This window comes from Nestor notabilis, unplaced genomic scaffold (assembly GCF_000696875.1).
Source record: "Nestor notabilis isolate BGI_N333 unplaced genomic scaffold, ASM69687v1 scaffold8886, whole genome shotgun sequence".
NCBI classification, from domain to species: domain Eukaryota; kingdom Metazoa; phylum Chordata; class Aves; order Psittaciformes; family Psittacidae; genus Nestor; species Nestor notabilis.
This window is the reverse complement of record NW_009933869.1, coordinates 66,623-84,324: the sequence shown is the minus strand read 5'-3', so window position 1 is coordinate 84,324 and position 17,702 is coordinate 66,623. Positions and strand designations below refer to the sequence as shown.

Genomic DNA, 17,702 nt, shown 5'->3' with positions numbered 1-17,702 from the left:
CAGGAATGTTTTATTAACAGTGGCATGAGTAAGGTACTTGGCTCTCTCCATAAGAAAACAAGCACTGTGCTTGGTGCACGCTTCCACTTGTGTTCCAGGAGTCCTTTGGCTGTACTTCTGCAGTTGCCTCGCTTGTGTTCTTTCCATTCTCTCTGCTAATTGAGTCTCCTGTGGGATACAGCACCAGGCTATGCTTGGGTGCCTTGTGGGAAAAACATTATTTGGAGTTTGATCCCTTTACTGGGGAGAAGATGAAGAACTCTGCAGTCATTAACCAGGCAGACAGCAGCTTACATCATTACAGCCTGTGTAATATGTATTTATCCACCTTGCACAGACTTACAAATTGTTGTTGCAATCATTACAGTAAATATGAGATATGAAAACAGTTTAAAGTTTCATTTTGCTTGCTGTCATCTCTTTTTTTCTCTTTTATTGAGCAGCAGTAATTTAATAGCGTTGTTTGACTCCTGGTTTTTGTGCCTTGCATTGTATTGAGTTTCTGTTGAACATTTAAGTACAGAAGAACAATTCTATGCCTAATGGAAAAAGCAATAATTATTTCATTAATACCAGGGTAGAATTTACTGAACAAGGAATCAGAAAGCATTGAGTGTATCAGCTAAAATTGGGCTTCTCAGCTTTTTTTTTTTGCTTATGTGGAACTAAAGGCACTTGCGTGTACCTGTACTTGCATCCTCATCTTATTCTCGTGCCATACAACAAGAATGTGTGTAATTCCATGAGGGATTGTGGCCCAGCTCAGGTAAAACATGTTTTAGTTTGACTTTGCTGTTGCATTTTGTCTTTCTAATGACATATTGAGATTAGCTGATGATCATTAAAGTAAAACCTTCAGAAGAATACAGAGGGAGGGTGATCTTCAAGGACACTGAAGGTCAGCAGGGGAGCCAGTTCCCTGCTCCTCCAGGATGGGAGAAAGCTGGTTGTCCATTGTATCTTACACAATCATAAAATGATTTGGGTTGGGAGGGACTTTAAAGCTCCTCCAGTTCCAAACCCCCACCATGGGCAGGGACACCTTCCACTAGACCAGGTTGCTCCAAGCCCCGTCCAATTCATATTTTACTTGAAGACTGTATTTCATATCCATGTTTGTAATATGTGTGAAATACCTGTATTCAAGGTAAACAGGCTTCAGTAAAGCATGTTAAAAGTGGTCCATCTTAGGTCACTGCAACCATCCAGAGCGAGGATCTCACACCCATTCCTCTGCTTTTCAGTTTAAAAAAGGACAGTACAATCCAGTAGACTTTCTAAAGCACTTCCAGCTCCCAGAGCAACCACTACCCCAGAACATAGTCCAGAGTGATCTGGGAGACTGGTGGGAAATGAACACAACCCCTTGGGAAAGGTCAGAAACGAAAGACAAAGCTGGGGCAACATGGCTTAAAGGAAGCAACAGTGAAATAGAGTGTTTAGGGGTAAATGTTCTTTATTGTGTTGGCACACACAGTGCTGTGAGGGTGTTACATGGGGTTAAAGTCTGGAAATAGGAGTTGGATGATCAAACTGCAGTGGTCAGATGTGAATATAATTGTGCTATGCTACTGATGGGCTCTAAGGAAAACAGCCCTCAATCCTGTTGTTTAGCATAAGCTGCTCCTTTGTTATTGAATTTAGGGAGAAATACAAGCCTTGTGCAGCACTCAACTTTTTAATAGCCACGTTTTTGTTAAGTAAATGTGTTTTTTGCCATGACTGGGGTTCTGGTTGTTACTGACATTGGTTTGAGCTTTGCAGGCTTCATGCTGGATATTTGCCAAGCACAGAACCATGGTTCATGCCCTGAAGCTTGTATGATCTGAGAAAGACAACACAGGGGGAAGAGGGAGGGTGTGACATGCTGTATAACATTTGTTTTCTCCTCTTCCTTCCCTCGCCGCAGACTGTACCAAAGCCAATCGCGCTGGAGCCCTGCTTTGGGAACAAAGCAGCTGTTCTCTCTGTATTCGTGAGGTTGCCTCGAGGACTTGGGGGTATACCACCACCAGGACAGTCAGGTGAGGAGTGCCACTGTCTCTGCTGGCTGGGTGTTCATAGAATCACAGAGTGGGTTGGGTTGAAGGGACCTTAAAGCTCCTCCAGCTCCAACCCCTGCCACGGGCAGGGACACCTTCCACTAGAGCAGGTTGCTCCAAGCTCCTGTGTCCAACCTGGCCTTGAACACTGCCAGGGATGGGGCAGCCACAGCTTCTCTGGGCACCCTGTGCCAGCGCCTCAGCACCCTCACAGGGAAGAACTTCCTTGTATCTAATCTGAATGGTTTGAACCCATAACCTGTAGACATCAAGTCCTTTCAAAGCATCATGCCCTCCTCTTAGCAGCTCTGGATGAAGAAGTTTTCTCCCTCCAGCTTAATGTTTCCTTGTTCTCAGCCCTTTTGCACTTAAACCTGAGGTCAGGGCACTGAGACATCATTCCTGGGCAGTTTATGGTTTCACTGGGGGGTTTCCAGTGCCCAGGGAGCATTAGCTGGGTTTGAGGTGGGATGGTTGGTTTGTGAGCTGTATTGAGCTACATCCTGGTGGCCAGCAGTGGTTTGTCAATGGATCTGCCGGGAGGAGGTTGCAGAGATGATGGATGTGCAGCAGCATAGCGAAACCTCCATGCACTTGTGCTTGCAGGACTTATTCCAGCACATCCACTGGTGCAGAGGAAGAGACATCCCTTCCATATAATGAGTTTCATTAATACCCACACTTCTTATTGCCAGCTTTTTCTACTGCACTTGCTTTGGATAAAATATACACTATGTAAAAGCTTATTTCAGAATAGAATCATAGAATGGTCTGTGTTGGAAATGACTTTAAAGCTCATGTAGTTCTACCCTCCTTGCCACGGGCAGGGACACCTTCCACTAGAGCAGGTTGCTCCAAGCTCTGTCCAATCTGGCCTAGAGGTTTAATCTCTCAAGCCAAAATGCTTTTCTATTTTACTTTTTTTAACAAGAACTCAAAAAGTGATATTAATTTTGTGGCTTTGGGGGGTTCCTCAGCTGTGGTGGAAGGATTTATCTCTGTGACTGTTTCGTTCAGTGTCTGTTTCATTTGTTGCTTCAGGTCTTGCAGTGGCCAGTGCACTGGTGGACATTTCACAACAGATGCCAATTGCCTACAAAGAGAAATCGGGTGCAATACGAAATCGGAAACAGCAGCCCCCTGCACAGCCAGGAACCTGTATTTGATGCATGGACATCAGAAACTGCATAGGGTTTTAAACAAAATGGAGAAGTAATACCTAGGAGGAGGAGGAGAAGGATTTCCAAGTTGTGTCACAAGAGACTAGAAGACGAAACACAACTTCCTTGAACCCAACTTTTTCTCTCATCTACGTGATAGTTGGCTTTATTTGACAACTGCTCCACTTAAGTTTTACTGACACGTGGCTTCAGATTGCTCTTTTGTTTTCTTCCAGTTTAAAGTAAAATGATTTTATTGCAGGTCCAGTAACATCCAGTCGCCACCATTCATGGTCAGTGTAAATAGAACAGTAGTCCAATCTGAATGACACTCAGGTTTATACATGGAAAGTGCTTTGTAGTTCATGTATTTATCAAACTGTACAACAAGAAAAAGATGCAGTGTTTACAGGTGTCAGCTCTCAACACATAAACACTACTATTAATCTTCAAAGCATCTTCATCCTTTGTTTTCATTTACTATTACATGGTTATTCCCTCATTATTTAAGTGGAACTCTCTTCCAGATGCAGCGGTTTTGTAGTCATCATCGTCCAGAATATCAGGACTGCAGAAGCTGGGATGGTTTAAAGGTTGATGTCACGTGTTGCTCAGACCACATGCAATACCTGGAGAAATTGAATGTCACTTTGGAAGGACTCAGTGTTTACATAGTCTTAACCTGCTTGGAGTACACCACACACAAGTGCCTAGACTTGAACAGATCTAGGGAGTGAGGAGACTGCTACACACCTTTCTTGTTACCATCATTATATTCCTTTTAAATATATGTATACACACATAGACACAGTCACCCAAGGCAATCTGTGTTCTCTGTAATGCATCACGTGCAGTCAGGGCAAAATAGCATTTTCCTGACCAACAAACTAGTCAACCAGATAGAAATATCTGGAGGGAAAGTAGAGTTTCAGTATCTCGTAAGAAAGCTCCTGGTTTCACCAGCGCTTTTAATAGAAGCAGTTTGTGTTCCAGGCCTGATGTATGATATTCCTTCTCATTTTCTCTGCCCATTTTGCTTCTTTCCTCCCCCTGCCCTCCTGCCATTCTTCTGGATGAGAGCTGAGCTGTGCCAGGGCTCAGAGGCATTGCTCCTCAGCAGTAAGATTTGCTCTATCTCCTTACAGGGTGTAAAAAGCAACTCTCTGGGTGCCAGATCATTTGAGGATGAAGTAAAAAAGCACTTTAAGTAAAAAGCAAGCAAAGCAGCTTCGTTTGGACACAGGTTTGAGTTTTACAAGGTCAGTTACTGATAGGGTCAGTTACCGATATCCCCCATTGGGGCTAAACTCTAGGGTGTTGAAGGAGGTAGGGACAAACAGCAAAGAGAAGGTTTAGCTTTTGGGGGATATATCAAACCCTCTGAAGTAGTCTGACTAGTTGGGTTCATGTTTTGAGGTTGAAGGTTAGACTTAACCCCTCAGTCTGTGCCTGCTGCTGCCCAATGTCTCTCTTGACTCTGGAATGTGGCACAGTGCTGGAGCCACCTCATGTGATGTTGCGATGTTGAAGCTGGTAGGAAGATGTTACATGAAGGTGCCAAATGAGGTGTGTAATTGTTGCTTAATCACAGGAAGTGTGGTTTCATTCAGGTCATGGTGTCTGATGAGAACATCAGGTATTTATGAAATGGAGAGAGAACACACGGAGAGGAGCGAAGGAAAGTGCCCTCGAATCTTCTGGCCAGGTAGCACCCTTCCCCCAAAATGAAACCCAAGGAACTGCATCTTTTTTTGTGTGCATGTTTTGGTGATCAATCACATATCAGCCACTCGGTTTTGCTTTGTTTGGGGGTTATTTAACCATGTATTTTGAAGAAGCTCTTCGGAGCACGGCGGCATCGCAATAAAGATGTGAATGGTTGTGCGTGTCCAGACAGCAGTGATGGGGTTAAAGGCTGCTGGTTTACAGACTGTGGTGGATTATAATTCTGATTTAATGTGTCATTTAACAAATACAAGAGGACTGCAGAAAAAAAAAATATTGTGGAAAAAAATGCATTTTTATATATATATATGTGTGTGTGTATAGATATATATATAAATAAAATGCATCCTTTTCTATACCAGAAGTTTAAATGCCCTCTGGGGAAAAGCAGTTATGGGAGGGGTATGGCTGAGCTTTGTCTATTAGAATGAAGGGGTTTAGGCAATTGAAGTTTTAACTGATGCACAGATTACCTCAGACAGATTCATCTCCTGAAAATATTTTCTAACTCCCTGTGTGTACAGTGATAACCTGAACTAGAGATATAACACTAGACTAAAACCCCTTCCCTGTTCTTCCTTTCCATGTTTTCAGTCGTGATACACATCCTTATGTTCAGAGATGTCTTCTTGCTTCTCCAATGCACCCTTGGGAGGAGAACTGCCACCCCAAATTGAGAAAGCTCCTGTGCTTAAGTCTTCATAGACAGGACAGCACTTCAGCAGGTGCTTAAAGTCATTGCTTGGGTTTTGCTGAACAGGAATAGCTTTGGGATCAATAGGCCTGGAGGGGTGATGTATTTTTACATTACAAGAAGAGTTAAATGTGGGGTTTGGTGGGTGATTTCTCCTTCTTGGAGAGCTGGGTCTTAATGGTGGAGTGCGCCTAGAAGTGTAGCCACAAAGTGTTAGATATTGGAGAAACAAGCAAAAAATGATCAAACTTTGAGGTTTAGGAGAACCAAATGATGTAAATGGAGGAACAAGACTTACTTATATAAATAAAATGAAACAGCTCCTTTAGGATGTAGCTCTGCTCTGCATCTTATCTCCATACTGGTGGGAGGGGGGAAAGAGAACGCTCATACATGTGTCTGCTGCAAACAGCTTCATCCCAACTTGAAAGGTTAAATAGAGACAAAGGTGGGAATGGATGGGGGGGAAGAGAACTGCCGGTGCTTTATCACCAGGCCAATATCAGAAGTGAAGGATTTGTGGGTTCAGTTCTTTTGGAGGTGGTGCTGGGGGAAAGAGCAACCTTATTTCGTGGGAGAATCTATAAATAGGTGACAAATAACACCAATTTTGCACTTGTACATAATGTATACAGTAGCGTGCAGAGCATTGAAAGATTTAAAGTGTACATAAACCAGAAGAAAACCTATTGAATGTATTTTTGATGCATTTTAAATGATGTATGAGGTTTGTCTTAATAACTTCTTCCTATGATCAGTATTAGATAACTTCCCAGAGCTTTAAAGAAACATCAAATTATAGTCGTGCTATCGTGCAGTATAAAGCAGGGGGGCATAACTTGACTTTTATGTATTCAAATGCAGTTCACTTAAATGTATAAGCGAAGTAAAATGCAGCTCTTCCATTTGAAAAGGGGAGAAAAAAAACCAACACTTGAAGACAAGTAATAAATGTACTTAAAGGAGTCATTACTTGGAGGATTAAGTCAGCAGTTTGAGCCCCTACCATTAAGATTGTGCCAGTGATTTCCATTCAGAATCGCTCCTCTCAAGCGTTTATAACGGGCTGAAATTCAGCGTTCAAGGTCTCAACCCTCCAGTTTTATTCATTGAAAGTAGCCTTCAAAAGAAGAACTATAAAACCTCAGAAATATTGTAGCCCTTTTATTCTAGAAAGCTCCAAATAACACATGTTTTGTTGTTCACTATTTTCCCTTTTCTTTAGCCCAGAATTCCCTCTGGCCTCTTATAGCATCAGTGACAGGGACCCTGCCCCAGTGTGGGTCAATATGTTGGATGCAAGAAGATTTATGGGACACACCTTTTGGGTTATTGCCACTCTCTCTGGGCTTAAAATGTGCTGTATTGAAATTGCCAAAATAAAGCTCTACATGATGGGATTATGCCTGTGATTAGCATAAAGTCATAGTGTGTAATGTACCAAAATGTGGTGGTATGGTACCAGAAAAGCGTGATGGCCCCTATTGGCACATACGTGCTTCCTATGGGGAACTTGATATAGTAAATATTGCTCAGAACCATCATTAAACTGGGTTTATAGTATGGTTTTAAAACGGCAGCTCAGCTTGCTTGGCCCTAAATAAGCTGAAAAGAGCTGATGAAATACCTTCACTTAAACTTCAGGCTTCTCCCGTAACCCACCACAAGCCCAGCGCTGCAAAGGTGCGGCTGATTCTCCATCCTTGGCTGCTCCCAATGGCAGCAGCTGCTTTTTCTTTTCCATGAGACTCCGAGTTAGGGATAGAGCATCAGCTGCATCCCTGAACCTCTAAACCCCTTTCCCTGCAAAAAGGGATTTGCCAGCACTGAGCTTGCGAGCAAAGAGCAGACCCTGCATGCCAGGAGCAACTCTTAACCCCGTCCATCCAACTCTGCATCAGCTGCGGATGTCTCTTCTCCTCCCGTTCTTTCTCTTCATTTGGGAATGCCGTAAGGATAGGGGAGGGAGGAGGGTGGGATTTCGGAGCCTCCTGAGCTAAGCTGCAGGTTGGGAGAGGGAATTGTGCATGTTTGGCATGGGAAGGTGCTGCTGGAAGACCTGCGAGCACTCAGGGATGCAGGAGCGAAGGGACGGAACCTCATTTTTGGGCAATGGTGTTGGCAATTGAGTTTAAGTTCCCCCTTTTTCTGTTGACAGCTGCTTAAATCCGATGAGTTCCCCATGCTAGAATACAGCCCATGGGCTGGTTCTTCTGCATCAGGGCAGGTTTTGTCCAGCCTATTCCTTCATTCTAACACTACACACGCTCTATTTCTGTGCGTCTTCCAGGTACTAGAATTCTTTAGACATTTCCTCTGCATTTACCATTGATTCCACAAACCTCACCAGAAGAAAGAAGACAAAAAAGGATAGCGGAGTGTAACATATGTCAGTCCATTTATTTTTCTTTTCTTTTTAAGAAAACAACAAAAAGAATAAAAATAGAGTTTTCTATTACTCAAATTTGTGCACAATAAATGTTCTTTACACTAAGATCCTTGAATTTATTGTACTCTGGATTATTTCCCTTTGTTCTGTAATTATTGACGATTCTTATCTGTGTTCAGACTTGAGCTTAGTTTGTTAATATGTATAATTCAGCATTTCTTGCATTCATATGTAAATATGAGCAAGCATTGTAAACTATTTCCTGGCCGGGGATTGTGGGTGTTATACAGACACACATTTAGGACTGCAGGTTTTGGTATAATTTTTTTGTATTGTAAAATAACAGCTAATTTAAAGCAGGAACGAGGAAATTCTTGGGAGGTCTGTGCATTTTAAATACAAAAATGTGAAGTACGTGTATATAACTCAAAGTACATACTGCAAATCTTTCCTCTGAAATAAAAAGTAGATGATCTGGTTAAATCTCTGTTTCTTCTTTTCTCATCCTTTCATAAAGTGAAGGCAGGGATGCTCCCACCTCCTCAGCGCTGGGATGGTGAGTCCTTGCTGTCAGGGTATAGCACAGGAGGGACGTGGGGCTGCTGGAGCGAGGCCAGAGGAGGCCCCGGAGCTGCTGCGAGGGCTGGAGCAGCTCTGCTCTGGAGCCAGGCTGAGAGAGCTGGGCTGGGGCAGCTGGAGAAGAGAAGGCTCCTCAAGGGGACACCTTAGAGCAGCTCCAGGGCCTAAAGGGGCTCCAGGAAACCTGGAGAGGGGCTTTGGACAAGGGATGTAGGGACAGGACAAGGGGAATGGCTTGAACCTGCCAGAGGGGAGACTGAGATGAGCTCTTGGGCAGAAGCTCTTCCCTGTGAGGGTGCTGAGGCGCTGGCACAGGGTGCCCAGAGAAGCTGTGGCTGCCCCATCCCTGGCAGTGTTCAAGGCCAGGTTGGACACAGGGGCTTGGAGCAACCTGCTCTAGTGGAAGGTGTCCCTGCCCGGGGCAGGGGTTGGAGCTGGAGGAGCTTTAAGCTCCCTCCCAACACAAACCCAAATACGTTTCTGTGATTCTACAATTACCTGTTTCAGTGCCTGTATCACTGCCCCAGCGCTCAGTGCTTCTGCATTCAGGGTTTAAATAAACCCAACACGAACACACAGTCTCAGCCCCTTCCCTTTCTTACTCTCACTACTAATTTTCCCACTAAAATGCTCCATCCTTTGAATCCAAAGAGAAGGATCTGACATCACTGGAGCCTGTCTCACCAGAGGGTTTGCTCATGATGGTGCCACCTTATCAAACGTGGGTGCCAGCCCGTGTTTCAGACACGCAGAAGAGCTGGAGCGCGATGTCGGAGGTGACCTGCCCCAGCCCTGCCTGCAGCCCTCCCCGGCATCCCGACGCGCATCCCTGCCGAGGCGCAATCCGTTGTTCTCCATTTAGTTTTATGTCTCTTCTCAGCTTTGGAATTAAGCACCGCTGAGATGAAGCAGAGTTGAACCTGGCATTTATGAGCCATGAAGGTTTCAGTCACCGCTGACTCCGAGGACTGTTGTGCTGCTTCATCCCATGGCATTAAACTTGGATGCAGAAGCCCAGTTGCTGCCGAGCGGAGTGGAACATGCCAGCCTGCGAGCACAGCGTGGTGTGTCCAGGTTTGGAATGAAGCGGGCAGGGGGTAGTGGTTTTACAGCTAGTTTAAACTGATTTTGGACAGTGGGATAAAAGGCAGAGGTTTGGGGCCATGTTTCATCCCTGCTCTGATTTTTTCTTACTGTGTTGTAGCAGACAAAAGAGGTTTGCAAGGAAGGAATGGAAGGTTGTGTGGAGGCACTCCAAGGCTCTGTGTACTCCCAGGATGATGCTCTTTGCTGTCATCCCATTGCTGATGAACGCGGATGGGTAAGGAACCACCAAGGTATTTGCCATGCAGCTTTTCTTCCCACAAGGCTTAAATATCAATTGTTGATGGAAAGAGGGGAGGCAATTTTAAGTCTTTTTACAAAGCCACCAATTTAACTCAACCACTCTACAGAAAGCCTGGACTGGAGGCTGGCTGGTGTTTCTCTTTACCCAAGGAACCCCCAGGTGGGGTTTGGGGGTAACTCTTGGACGGTAAAATCTAACCCCAGACAAAAGCAAGATCACAGAATCCCAGACTGGTTTGTTTTGGAAGGGACCTTAAAGCTCCTCCAGCTCCAACCCCTGCGCGGGGCAGGGACACCTTCCACTAGAGCAGGTTGCTCCAAGCCCCTGTGTCCAACCTGGCCTTGATGGTTCAAACATCCAATGGTTCAAACCAGCCTGAGATGCACAATCAGACTCTTCCTTCCCCCTCTGCTTCTCTGTGTTCCTGAGTCCCCACTCAGACCTTGTGCACCTCCCACAAGCCACATCTGCAGGGAATTTAGTCAAATAACACTGCCAAAAGCACCTGTGGCCACTCGGCCTCTAGCAGGGAGGATAACAACTTGCTCCTCTTTATTTCCCTGATGCTGGCAAGAAGGTGGGGACACAGCTCCGTAAGCCCACAGCCTGCAGGACTGGGGATGGTTCTGATCTCACCCCACTGGTGGTGACTAGTGATGCCACAAGATTTAATCCATCTGGTCCTTATGCTGACCCCTGAATTGAATTTAGAAGTAGAGGTTTAGGAGGGAAGTCTGGACTGTGACATCTTACCTCAAAGCATCATTGTGATGGGGAGTTAAAGCAAAGCGTGGAACTAGTTGATCTGGTTGAAGATGTCCCTGTTTATTGCAGGGGGGTTGGACTAAACGAGCATTGAAGGTCCCTTTGAACCCAAACTATCCTGTGATTCTATAACTCCAGTGTCCACATTTCTCCATCTATCACCAGCAGCTCACTGCATGTTTTATGAGCTCAGCTTTCCAGTCTGCAGCCACAATGTGCCTCCGCCAGCGCGCCTGGCCGGAATTCCATCGACACATTCCCTGGGATCCCTGTTCCCAACAGAAATCATTTCCACCTCTCCTTAGATTAAAAAAAACCCAAAGTGCTTTGAACATTAGTTATGTCAGAGCCGATTCTGCAGCGTTTCCCTTTGGCAAACAGCCACCGCTCCGTGCTCGGCGCGGACAGACAACGCTTTGTCAACCGGAGCGAGGTGCATCCAGCCCTATCAGCACATCAGCACTGTGTGTATGGAGATAACGGGTGGGAAGTTGTTGTTTCTGCTGTAAACATCCCCTCACAGCAGTTGAACATCAGCTGCAGGGTTTGGCTTGTGCTGCGTCTGCAGTCGTGGTGGGATGGGGATTGTTGGTCCCCATCGGGTCCTCTCTGCAGGTCTCTCCTCTGGACTCCCAGAGACAACCCAGGCTCTTCTTTGTCCTGGGGGCTACAGAGGTGTTTTGTCTGGGGATTGGGGTAAATCACTTCACCTGCTCTCGCGTCACCATTTGTCCCTGTTTGGTAATCACAGAATCATAGAATCAACCAGGTAGAAAAAGACCTTTAAGATCACCAAGTCCAACCATTACCCCAGGACTGCCAAGACCACCACTGACCCATATCACTGAGGGCCTCAGCTACGTGGTGTCTCTGGGAGAGAGACAGGGGCTTAATTTTCATGTAGGCAGAGCCAGCACCCTCAAAAACCAGACCCAGACCCAGACATGTGATAGAAGTGGGGGTCAGGCAAAGCCCCCTTTAGCTATTAGCGGTGCTCCTGGTCCAAAATCTCTTCACCCTAAATTTAGGGTGCGTTTCAGGTTTGCTCATATCCAGTTGCTATGGCCCAGAGCAGGGATGCCCTAACCAGCCCTGTGCTTCACCCTGTACCCATCAAGCCCACAGGAGCAAGGACAGACCCTGCGACCGTGAGAGTCCCAAGGTCTCCTTCAAAGCCAAGTTCTCCTCTGAAACCTGGAGCTGCTGTTGACCTCCTTCTCCATCAGGCCCTGGACCATCCCACAGCAGCTTTTCAGGTGCTGACCTTGGCTGAGCAGCCACCTGCCAGGAAGCAGGAAAAATCCATCGGACTTGCAGCATTCCCACAGCACGTTTTGGGTCCAAACAGCTGGAACTTTCCCAGGGAGTTTTCTATTGTCAGCAAAACCCCATCCACCAAAACAGCCCTAGAGCTGTGGGGAAGGAACCGGCCTCAACAGGAGTCCCAGAGCTGGCCATAACCCTCAGGCTTTGCTCCCCTCAGCTGCTTCATGCACGTACAGAGACAAGCATGATGTTGGGGAGGAAAAAGAGCAGCATTGCTGGGTTCGACCTTGAGCTCACTTTGTGTTTAGGAAACAACTTGAATTTCACTCGCTTTTTTAATATAAATTTTATATACGTTTGTTTTCTAGATGTTTTTCCCCACCCAAAACTGGCAGGAAAACATTCAATTTGCCTCTAATCAATTTTTCCTGTGATTTTATGGGGGTTTTTTAAGTTGCCAGAAATAACTCACAGATGTTCATGGCATGAGCAGAAGTCTCCCCGGCTGGCATCAACCACCACCCTCCCTCATCCTCCAGCTCCCTCCTCCTACGCCCTGTGGGAGGGTGCAGCACCAGCCACCCCCAGTTATTGCCACCCCCCAGGGTTATATGGTGGAACCTCAGCATTAGTGGCTTCAAGTGCCCCTAATTGTGGGTGCGATTATTGCCATCCCTGCTCCATACACCCCCAAACTGGTCTGTGTTGAAGGGACCTTTAAACTCATCAAGTACTGACACCTGCCCCGGGCAGGGACACCTTCCACTAGAGCAGGTTGCTCCAAGCCCCTGTGTCCAACCTGGCCTTGAACACTGCCAGGGATGGGGCAGCCACAGCTTCTCTGGGCACCCTGTGCCAGCGCCTCAGCACCCTCCCAGGGAAGAGCTTCTGCCTCAGAGCTCATCTCAGTCTCCCCTCTGGCAGGTTCAAGCCATTCCCCTTGTCCTGTTCCTACATCCCTTGTAAAAAGTCCCACTCCTACATCTTGCAACGCCTCCTTCCTCCTGTGCTGGCACCAGCTTTGGGCTAAACCTTCCCCATATTGCTCCCAGATCTTTGCATGCATCACCCCACACACAGCACCAGCATCCCCAGGACTCACATGGGTCCATGTACCGTTCCTGGGTGTCACTGGTGTCTCTCCATCTCAGAACAGTTGGTTTTCCCCTGCTGTCCCTCCTTGCTGGTAGGCACCACATCAGAGCTGCGTTTCCAGCCGAGCACAGGGTATCTGAACCCCACAGCTCTTCTAACCCCACCCCAAACATCCCCCTGTTTCTTCCAGTTGCCCTTATGGCATGAGAACAGCCTGGACATGCAGACATGGACATCCCAGCACCACAGAGAGGAGCAAGGAGGGGTCAGGAAAATGCATGTGTGCTTTATTCATGGATATGTTTGAATATTGATATGTACAGAAGAGATAAGTACAAGTTATACCCCAGTAGTACAGGCAGGCATCAACCATCCTCCCTATGTGCATGTGTACACACGCACGCAGCCTTTAGCACCACCCATGGGGTTATTGCTCCAAAACCAGCTCCCCTCCGCAGTGTCTCCCACCCTGCTCGTGCTCTGGCTTTGATGATGATGTATTTGTACACACACACCCCATTCCATGGGCTTCAGGATGCCAAGCCACTGGGAATGGTGCTGAGCAGCCCAAAAAATAGAGTTCGGTGGCTGGTTTGGTTTGGTTCTTTTCCTTATTACTTGTCCCACACGACTCTTCTTTGTGCTTATGGAAGTCCCCAGATATGGAGTAATCCCTAAAAGTATTGTTTCCCTTTCTCTCGGCTTTCCCAATCCTTCGCCTTTACAAGCAGCTGCTCTGACTTTGGTGGTGACTGAAGAGACTTCAAAATGAAGATCCGTGGTTCACTTCACAGAGTTCAACAGAGATGGAATTTCATCCCAAAAAATCACCGACTTTTCACCAGGGAAAAGAAGCGGCCCTTCCACACACGTGTTTGTAGGTGGGGAGGAATGTACTCGGGTTTCCTTCCTCCAACGGGACTGTTCAAAAGCCATCCTTCTTTTGCAAAGTGTGATGCATAAAGAGGCTTGGGGGGGAGGAACTGACATTAAACATTGGCAAAAGGGGTGAGATGACCAGTAAAAAGTCATGCAGGTTTGGGGATTATTGTTGGCTTTAATTCAGTGTGATATGTGTGCCCATCCCAACCCTCTGGCTTCTTCCTGCTGGGTGAGAGGCTCATTGCTCTGTGCCCTGCTCACTCCCTCTCGGAGCATCCCCAGAGCCCAGCACGCAGGACCTGGCCTAAGGCAGTGCTTGAAGGATGCTGCATCCAAACCACAGCACGGGACAAAGGCTGAGGACATTTTCAGACCTACAACCTCAACTCCACAGATGATTTGAGGTCCGTCAATGAAGGGCACAGGGAGGAAACCCTCTCAAAGGCACCCACTGACAGTAACTCTTTGTGCAGGGATCCCGGCAGGTCGCTGCTGTGGGGTTTGAGTTTCTCATGCAGTGCCTCCCTGATATGACCCATGGCAGTTGGCTGTCACCCCCCACAGCCACTGTTAGCTGTTGGTTTGTCATCCTTCTGTAACTGAGAACTTGAGAAGACACCACAATAGGAACTGAGGGTCTCATCGGCCTGTGGTGCTTGGAGACAACAACCATCCTAGGGAGACTTTAAAGCCAGATATAAACCCAGGGGAGATGAGGGTGATGTGTCTCATTGAAATGGTTAAAAGTCATTTAAGGTAAATCTGCCATAAAATATAAATAGACCATTGGTCCTGCTGTGGGACATGGTAATAGACCAGGTAACCTCCGGAGGTCTCCTCCATCCTCTCTAGTCTCTGAGTGTGATTCTCACTTGTATTTTTCACAGTCTTAAGGGAGAGCTGAAGTGGGGTTGTCATCCTGACCACCCACAAAAAGTCTGTCTCTGCTGGATGTCAATCAGTCAGAGAAGGAAACGGCAAAGTGGCATTTCAGCATCACCACCAGTGAGTTATGAGAGACACAGGAGTGGAGCCATGAGTGGGCGCTCCTGGAAAACAGAGATAGATACACAGAGATTAAAGGCTGCTGGAGACGGATGTGCAGAAGAGGAGGGCATGACCACTCCTGACCACAGCACTTGGAAAGAAAGCGGCAGGAGGAGGCAATTCACAGCAAGACCTCGTGATGTTGAGGTAGTTCCTTGCCTTTGAAGGGCTGAGCATCAGAGTTTAACCCCTTTCTCACCTGTGGCTCAGAGGACACAAGCTGTGAATAGATGGCTCCATGGTCTCCCAGAGGACCCTGTTGTCCTAGATAAAAGGAAGATGTTCGCACTCAGACCATGGCTATGGCACTGTGAAGGGGGGTGAGGGACTTTCCTGCCTGTAGCACTACCTTCCTGCCTGCTTTTCTGCACTGGGTGAGCCTTTTGGCAGTGGAGATCTTTTACTTCTAAGTTTCAGTTCAGAGTGTGGCATCCTGCCACAGTTCACTTTCAGTTCAGACTTGGCATCCTGAACACCAGACTTGGACGTTGACAGCTTAACAGTTGGATTCAGTGATCTTAAAGGTCTTTTCCAACCTAAACAATTCCATGAATCTAGGTACTGATGTTCATTTGCACAGCCCTGGATTAAGACAACCAGGTCCTACAGCCCACAGGACACCAGGGAGCAGAACTTTGGATAGGATGCAGCCAGGAGGGTTTCTGTGTGTGTCTTACACACCCACAAGGGTTCAAAACCAAGTGACCAAAACCCAAGAAAGTTGCTGCAGTTTCCCAGCAAAATCTGAAGCAATAAACAGTGGAACAAGTTCTGCAGGGAATGGGAATAAGAAGTACTGGACTTTGCTGCATCAGCTGCTGCTCAGTCTTTCTGTGGATCCAAATGTTAAGGAACTAATGATGTTCCTTGAGAAGCACAAACCAAGGAATAAACGGGATGCTTCAAAGTCCAGGCTCAAATACTCTGGGTGAATCTGGAGCTATACGTGGGCTTTCCATGGTGGTCAACCTGGGCAAGCTTTTATCCTGGGAAACCTTCTCACCCTTCCTTACCATCATCTTTCTTGGCTCAATGGAGTGAGGGGTTCAGCTCCCCAAAAAGGCACTGGGAGTCCTCAGCTCACCTCCTTGAGGGAAGACCCCAATGCTCAGGTAGCCCAAAATCATGTATCTGCCTCCCTGTGCCCTGAGAGACCAGGGAGATGTTTGTCTTCACCCTCCAGCTGGGCTCTGGTCGCAGCTCAGTGGAATGGGTCACTTCACCAGTCTTTGCTTGATGACCTCTCATCTTAGCAAATAGGACTTGTCAAGAGGAAATGTCCTTCACCTGCTAACCTGGACCCAAGTGATTGCCTCTGACAGCTCTGCAAGGAGGGGAACCATAGCAATCCATTCCCTACCCATGACATGATTCATGACTTGGCCTTTCCACAAACTGGCTGGATATTTATGTCCCCATGGTGGTGGCATCTAATAAACCTTTTCCATCCTTTATCTTCCTGGGAAAACTAATGAAATCCCAACTGAGGAACCTCTGTCTCTGCAGGACTGGAGGACGAGCACGTGAGAATGGGTTGTGTTGGGCTCACATCGAGTCCTGCCCATGGGTTCACACATTCATGCCTCACAGAGAAAGGTTAGCTTGGAGTGGGACAACATTGGCCTCTGCTTGTTTGGATGTGACAGAAAAATACCTCGCCCAGACACTGTACATGAGCAGTGAACAGAGATGCAAGGGTTGGGGCACGAGGAGAGCCAGCCGCGAAGGGAACGCAACACACGTGTTTCTTCCTGAACACCACCAATACATGACACATGTTTCTCTAAAACGGAGGGCCCGAGGGGTAGGTGACATCTTGGAGGTGCATGCTGGTTGCACACTGGCCATGGTTTCAAGCCAGTTCATGGTGTGGTTATTTGGTCCACCCCGAAGGTGCTTCAGGATCCTCTCTGGTGAACAGAGCCAACCACTTTCTCACCAGTGCTCTGGTTTCTTCAGTGTGAACCACTTGGGCTGCCCTTTAGGTCCTGAGCAACCCTGGGCACAGTCTGAACTCCACATCGCTTGACATGTCCTGCCAAAAGCTCCCCAGTGTGAGTCAGGGCTTCAGGAAACCTCCTGACAGCTCATCCATCAGAAGTCTTTTCCCCCTTGTCTGGGGCAGGCAAAAGCGTTTCCTTTGCAGATCTCATTTACTGGCTCAACTCCCTCCTTCACCTTTTCCAAGGGAATTAATTGTCCATGGTTCCGACCCCATCCACAGAGAGCTGGAGAGACAACCAAGCTGTGGGGTGGAAGGGTGGCCAGGACCAAACATGAGCTGGTTGTCGACGATGCTGATTGATTGTATAAAACCAAACCAAGCGGCAGACGGATGAGGAGGAGGAAGGGATGCCCACAAGCTCACGTCTCCTTCCCATCCCCTCCCTCCTCCCACACCCTCTCCCCAAACAAGTTTCTGGTTGTTTTGTAAAGAAACCAACACCAAGAGAGTCTCTGCCTGGCGTGTGCCCACCCTGCCTCACATTGCAAAGAGGCTCAGCACAGCAAGGGCCAGGAGAAGCCACATCTGCAGAGGAGAGGCTGCCCAGAAGGAGGGAGCTGCTGCGCTGGAGGTCCCTGATGACAGACGAGTGGAGCCCCGCAGGAGCCTCTCCTCTCCTGCCACCTGCAAGAGAAGGAGAAGGAAAAGGTAGAGGAAGAGGAGAAGAAAGAAAGAGAGAAAGAGAAAGAGAAAGAGAAAGAGAAA

General features: G+C 47.2%; 2 protein-coding genes across 2 annotated transcripts in view; one reads left to right on the top strand and one right to left on the bottom strand.

The window, feature by feature from the left end:
* The window catches only part of ATRN (attractin), a gene marked incomplete at its 5' end in the record, with an annotated part of 105,197 nt that extends 101,541 nt beyond the window's left edge, over positions 1-3,656 (top strand). The window contains 2 exons of the mRNA XM_010017073.1: positions 1,910-2,024; positions 3,084-3,656. Coding sequence (XP_010015375.1) covers positions 1,910-2,024; positions 3,084-3,208 — 240 coding nt within the window. The remainder of the gene's footprint in view (positions 1-1,909; positions 2,025-3,083) is intronic.
* Positions 3,657-17,474: 13,818 nt separating this feature from the next.
* LOC104407721 (GDNF family receptor alpha-4) overlaps positions 17,475-17,702 on the bottom strand; it is a 13,810-nt gene continuing 13,582 nt past the window's right edge. The window contains exon 9 of the mRNA XM_010017072.1: positions 17,475-17,621. Within this exon, the coding sequence (XP_010015374.1) occupies positions 17,475-17,621 (147 nt within the window). The remainder of the gene's footprint in view (positions 17,622-17,702) is intronic.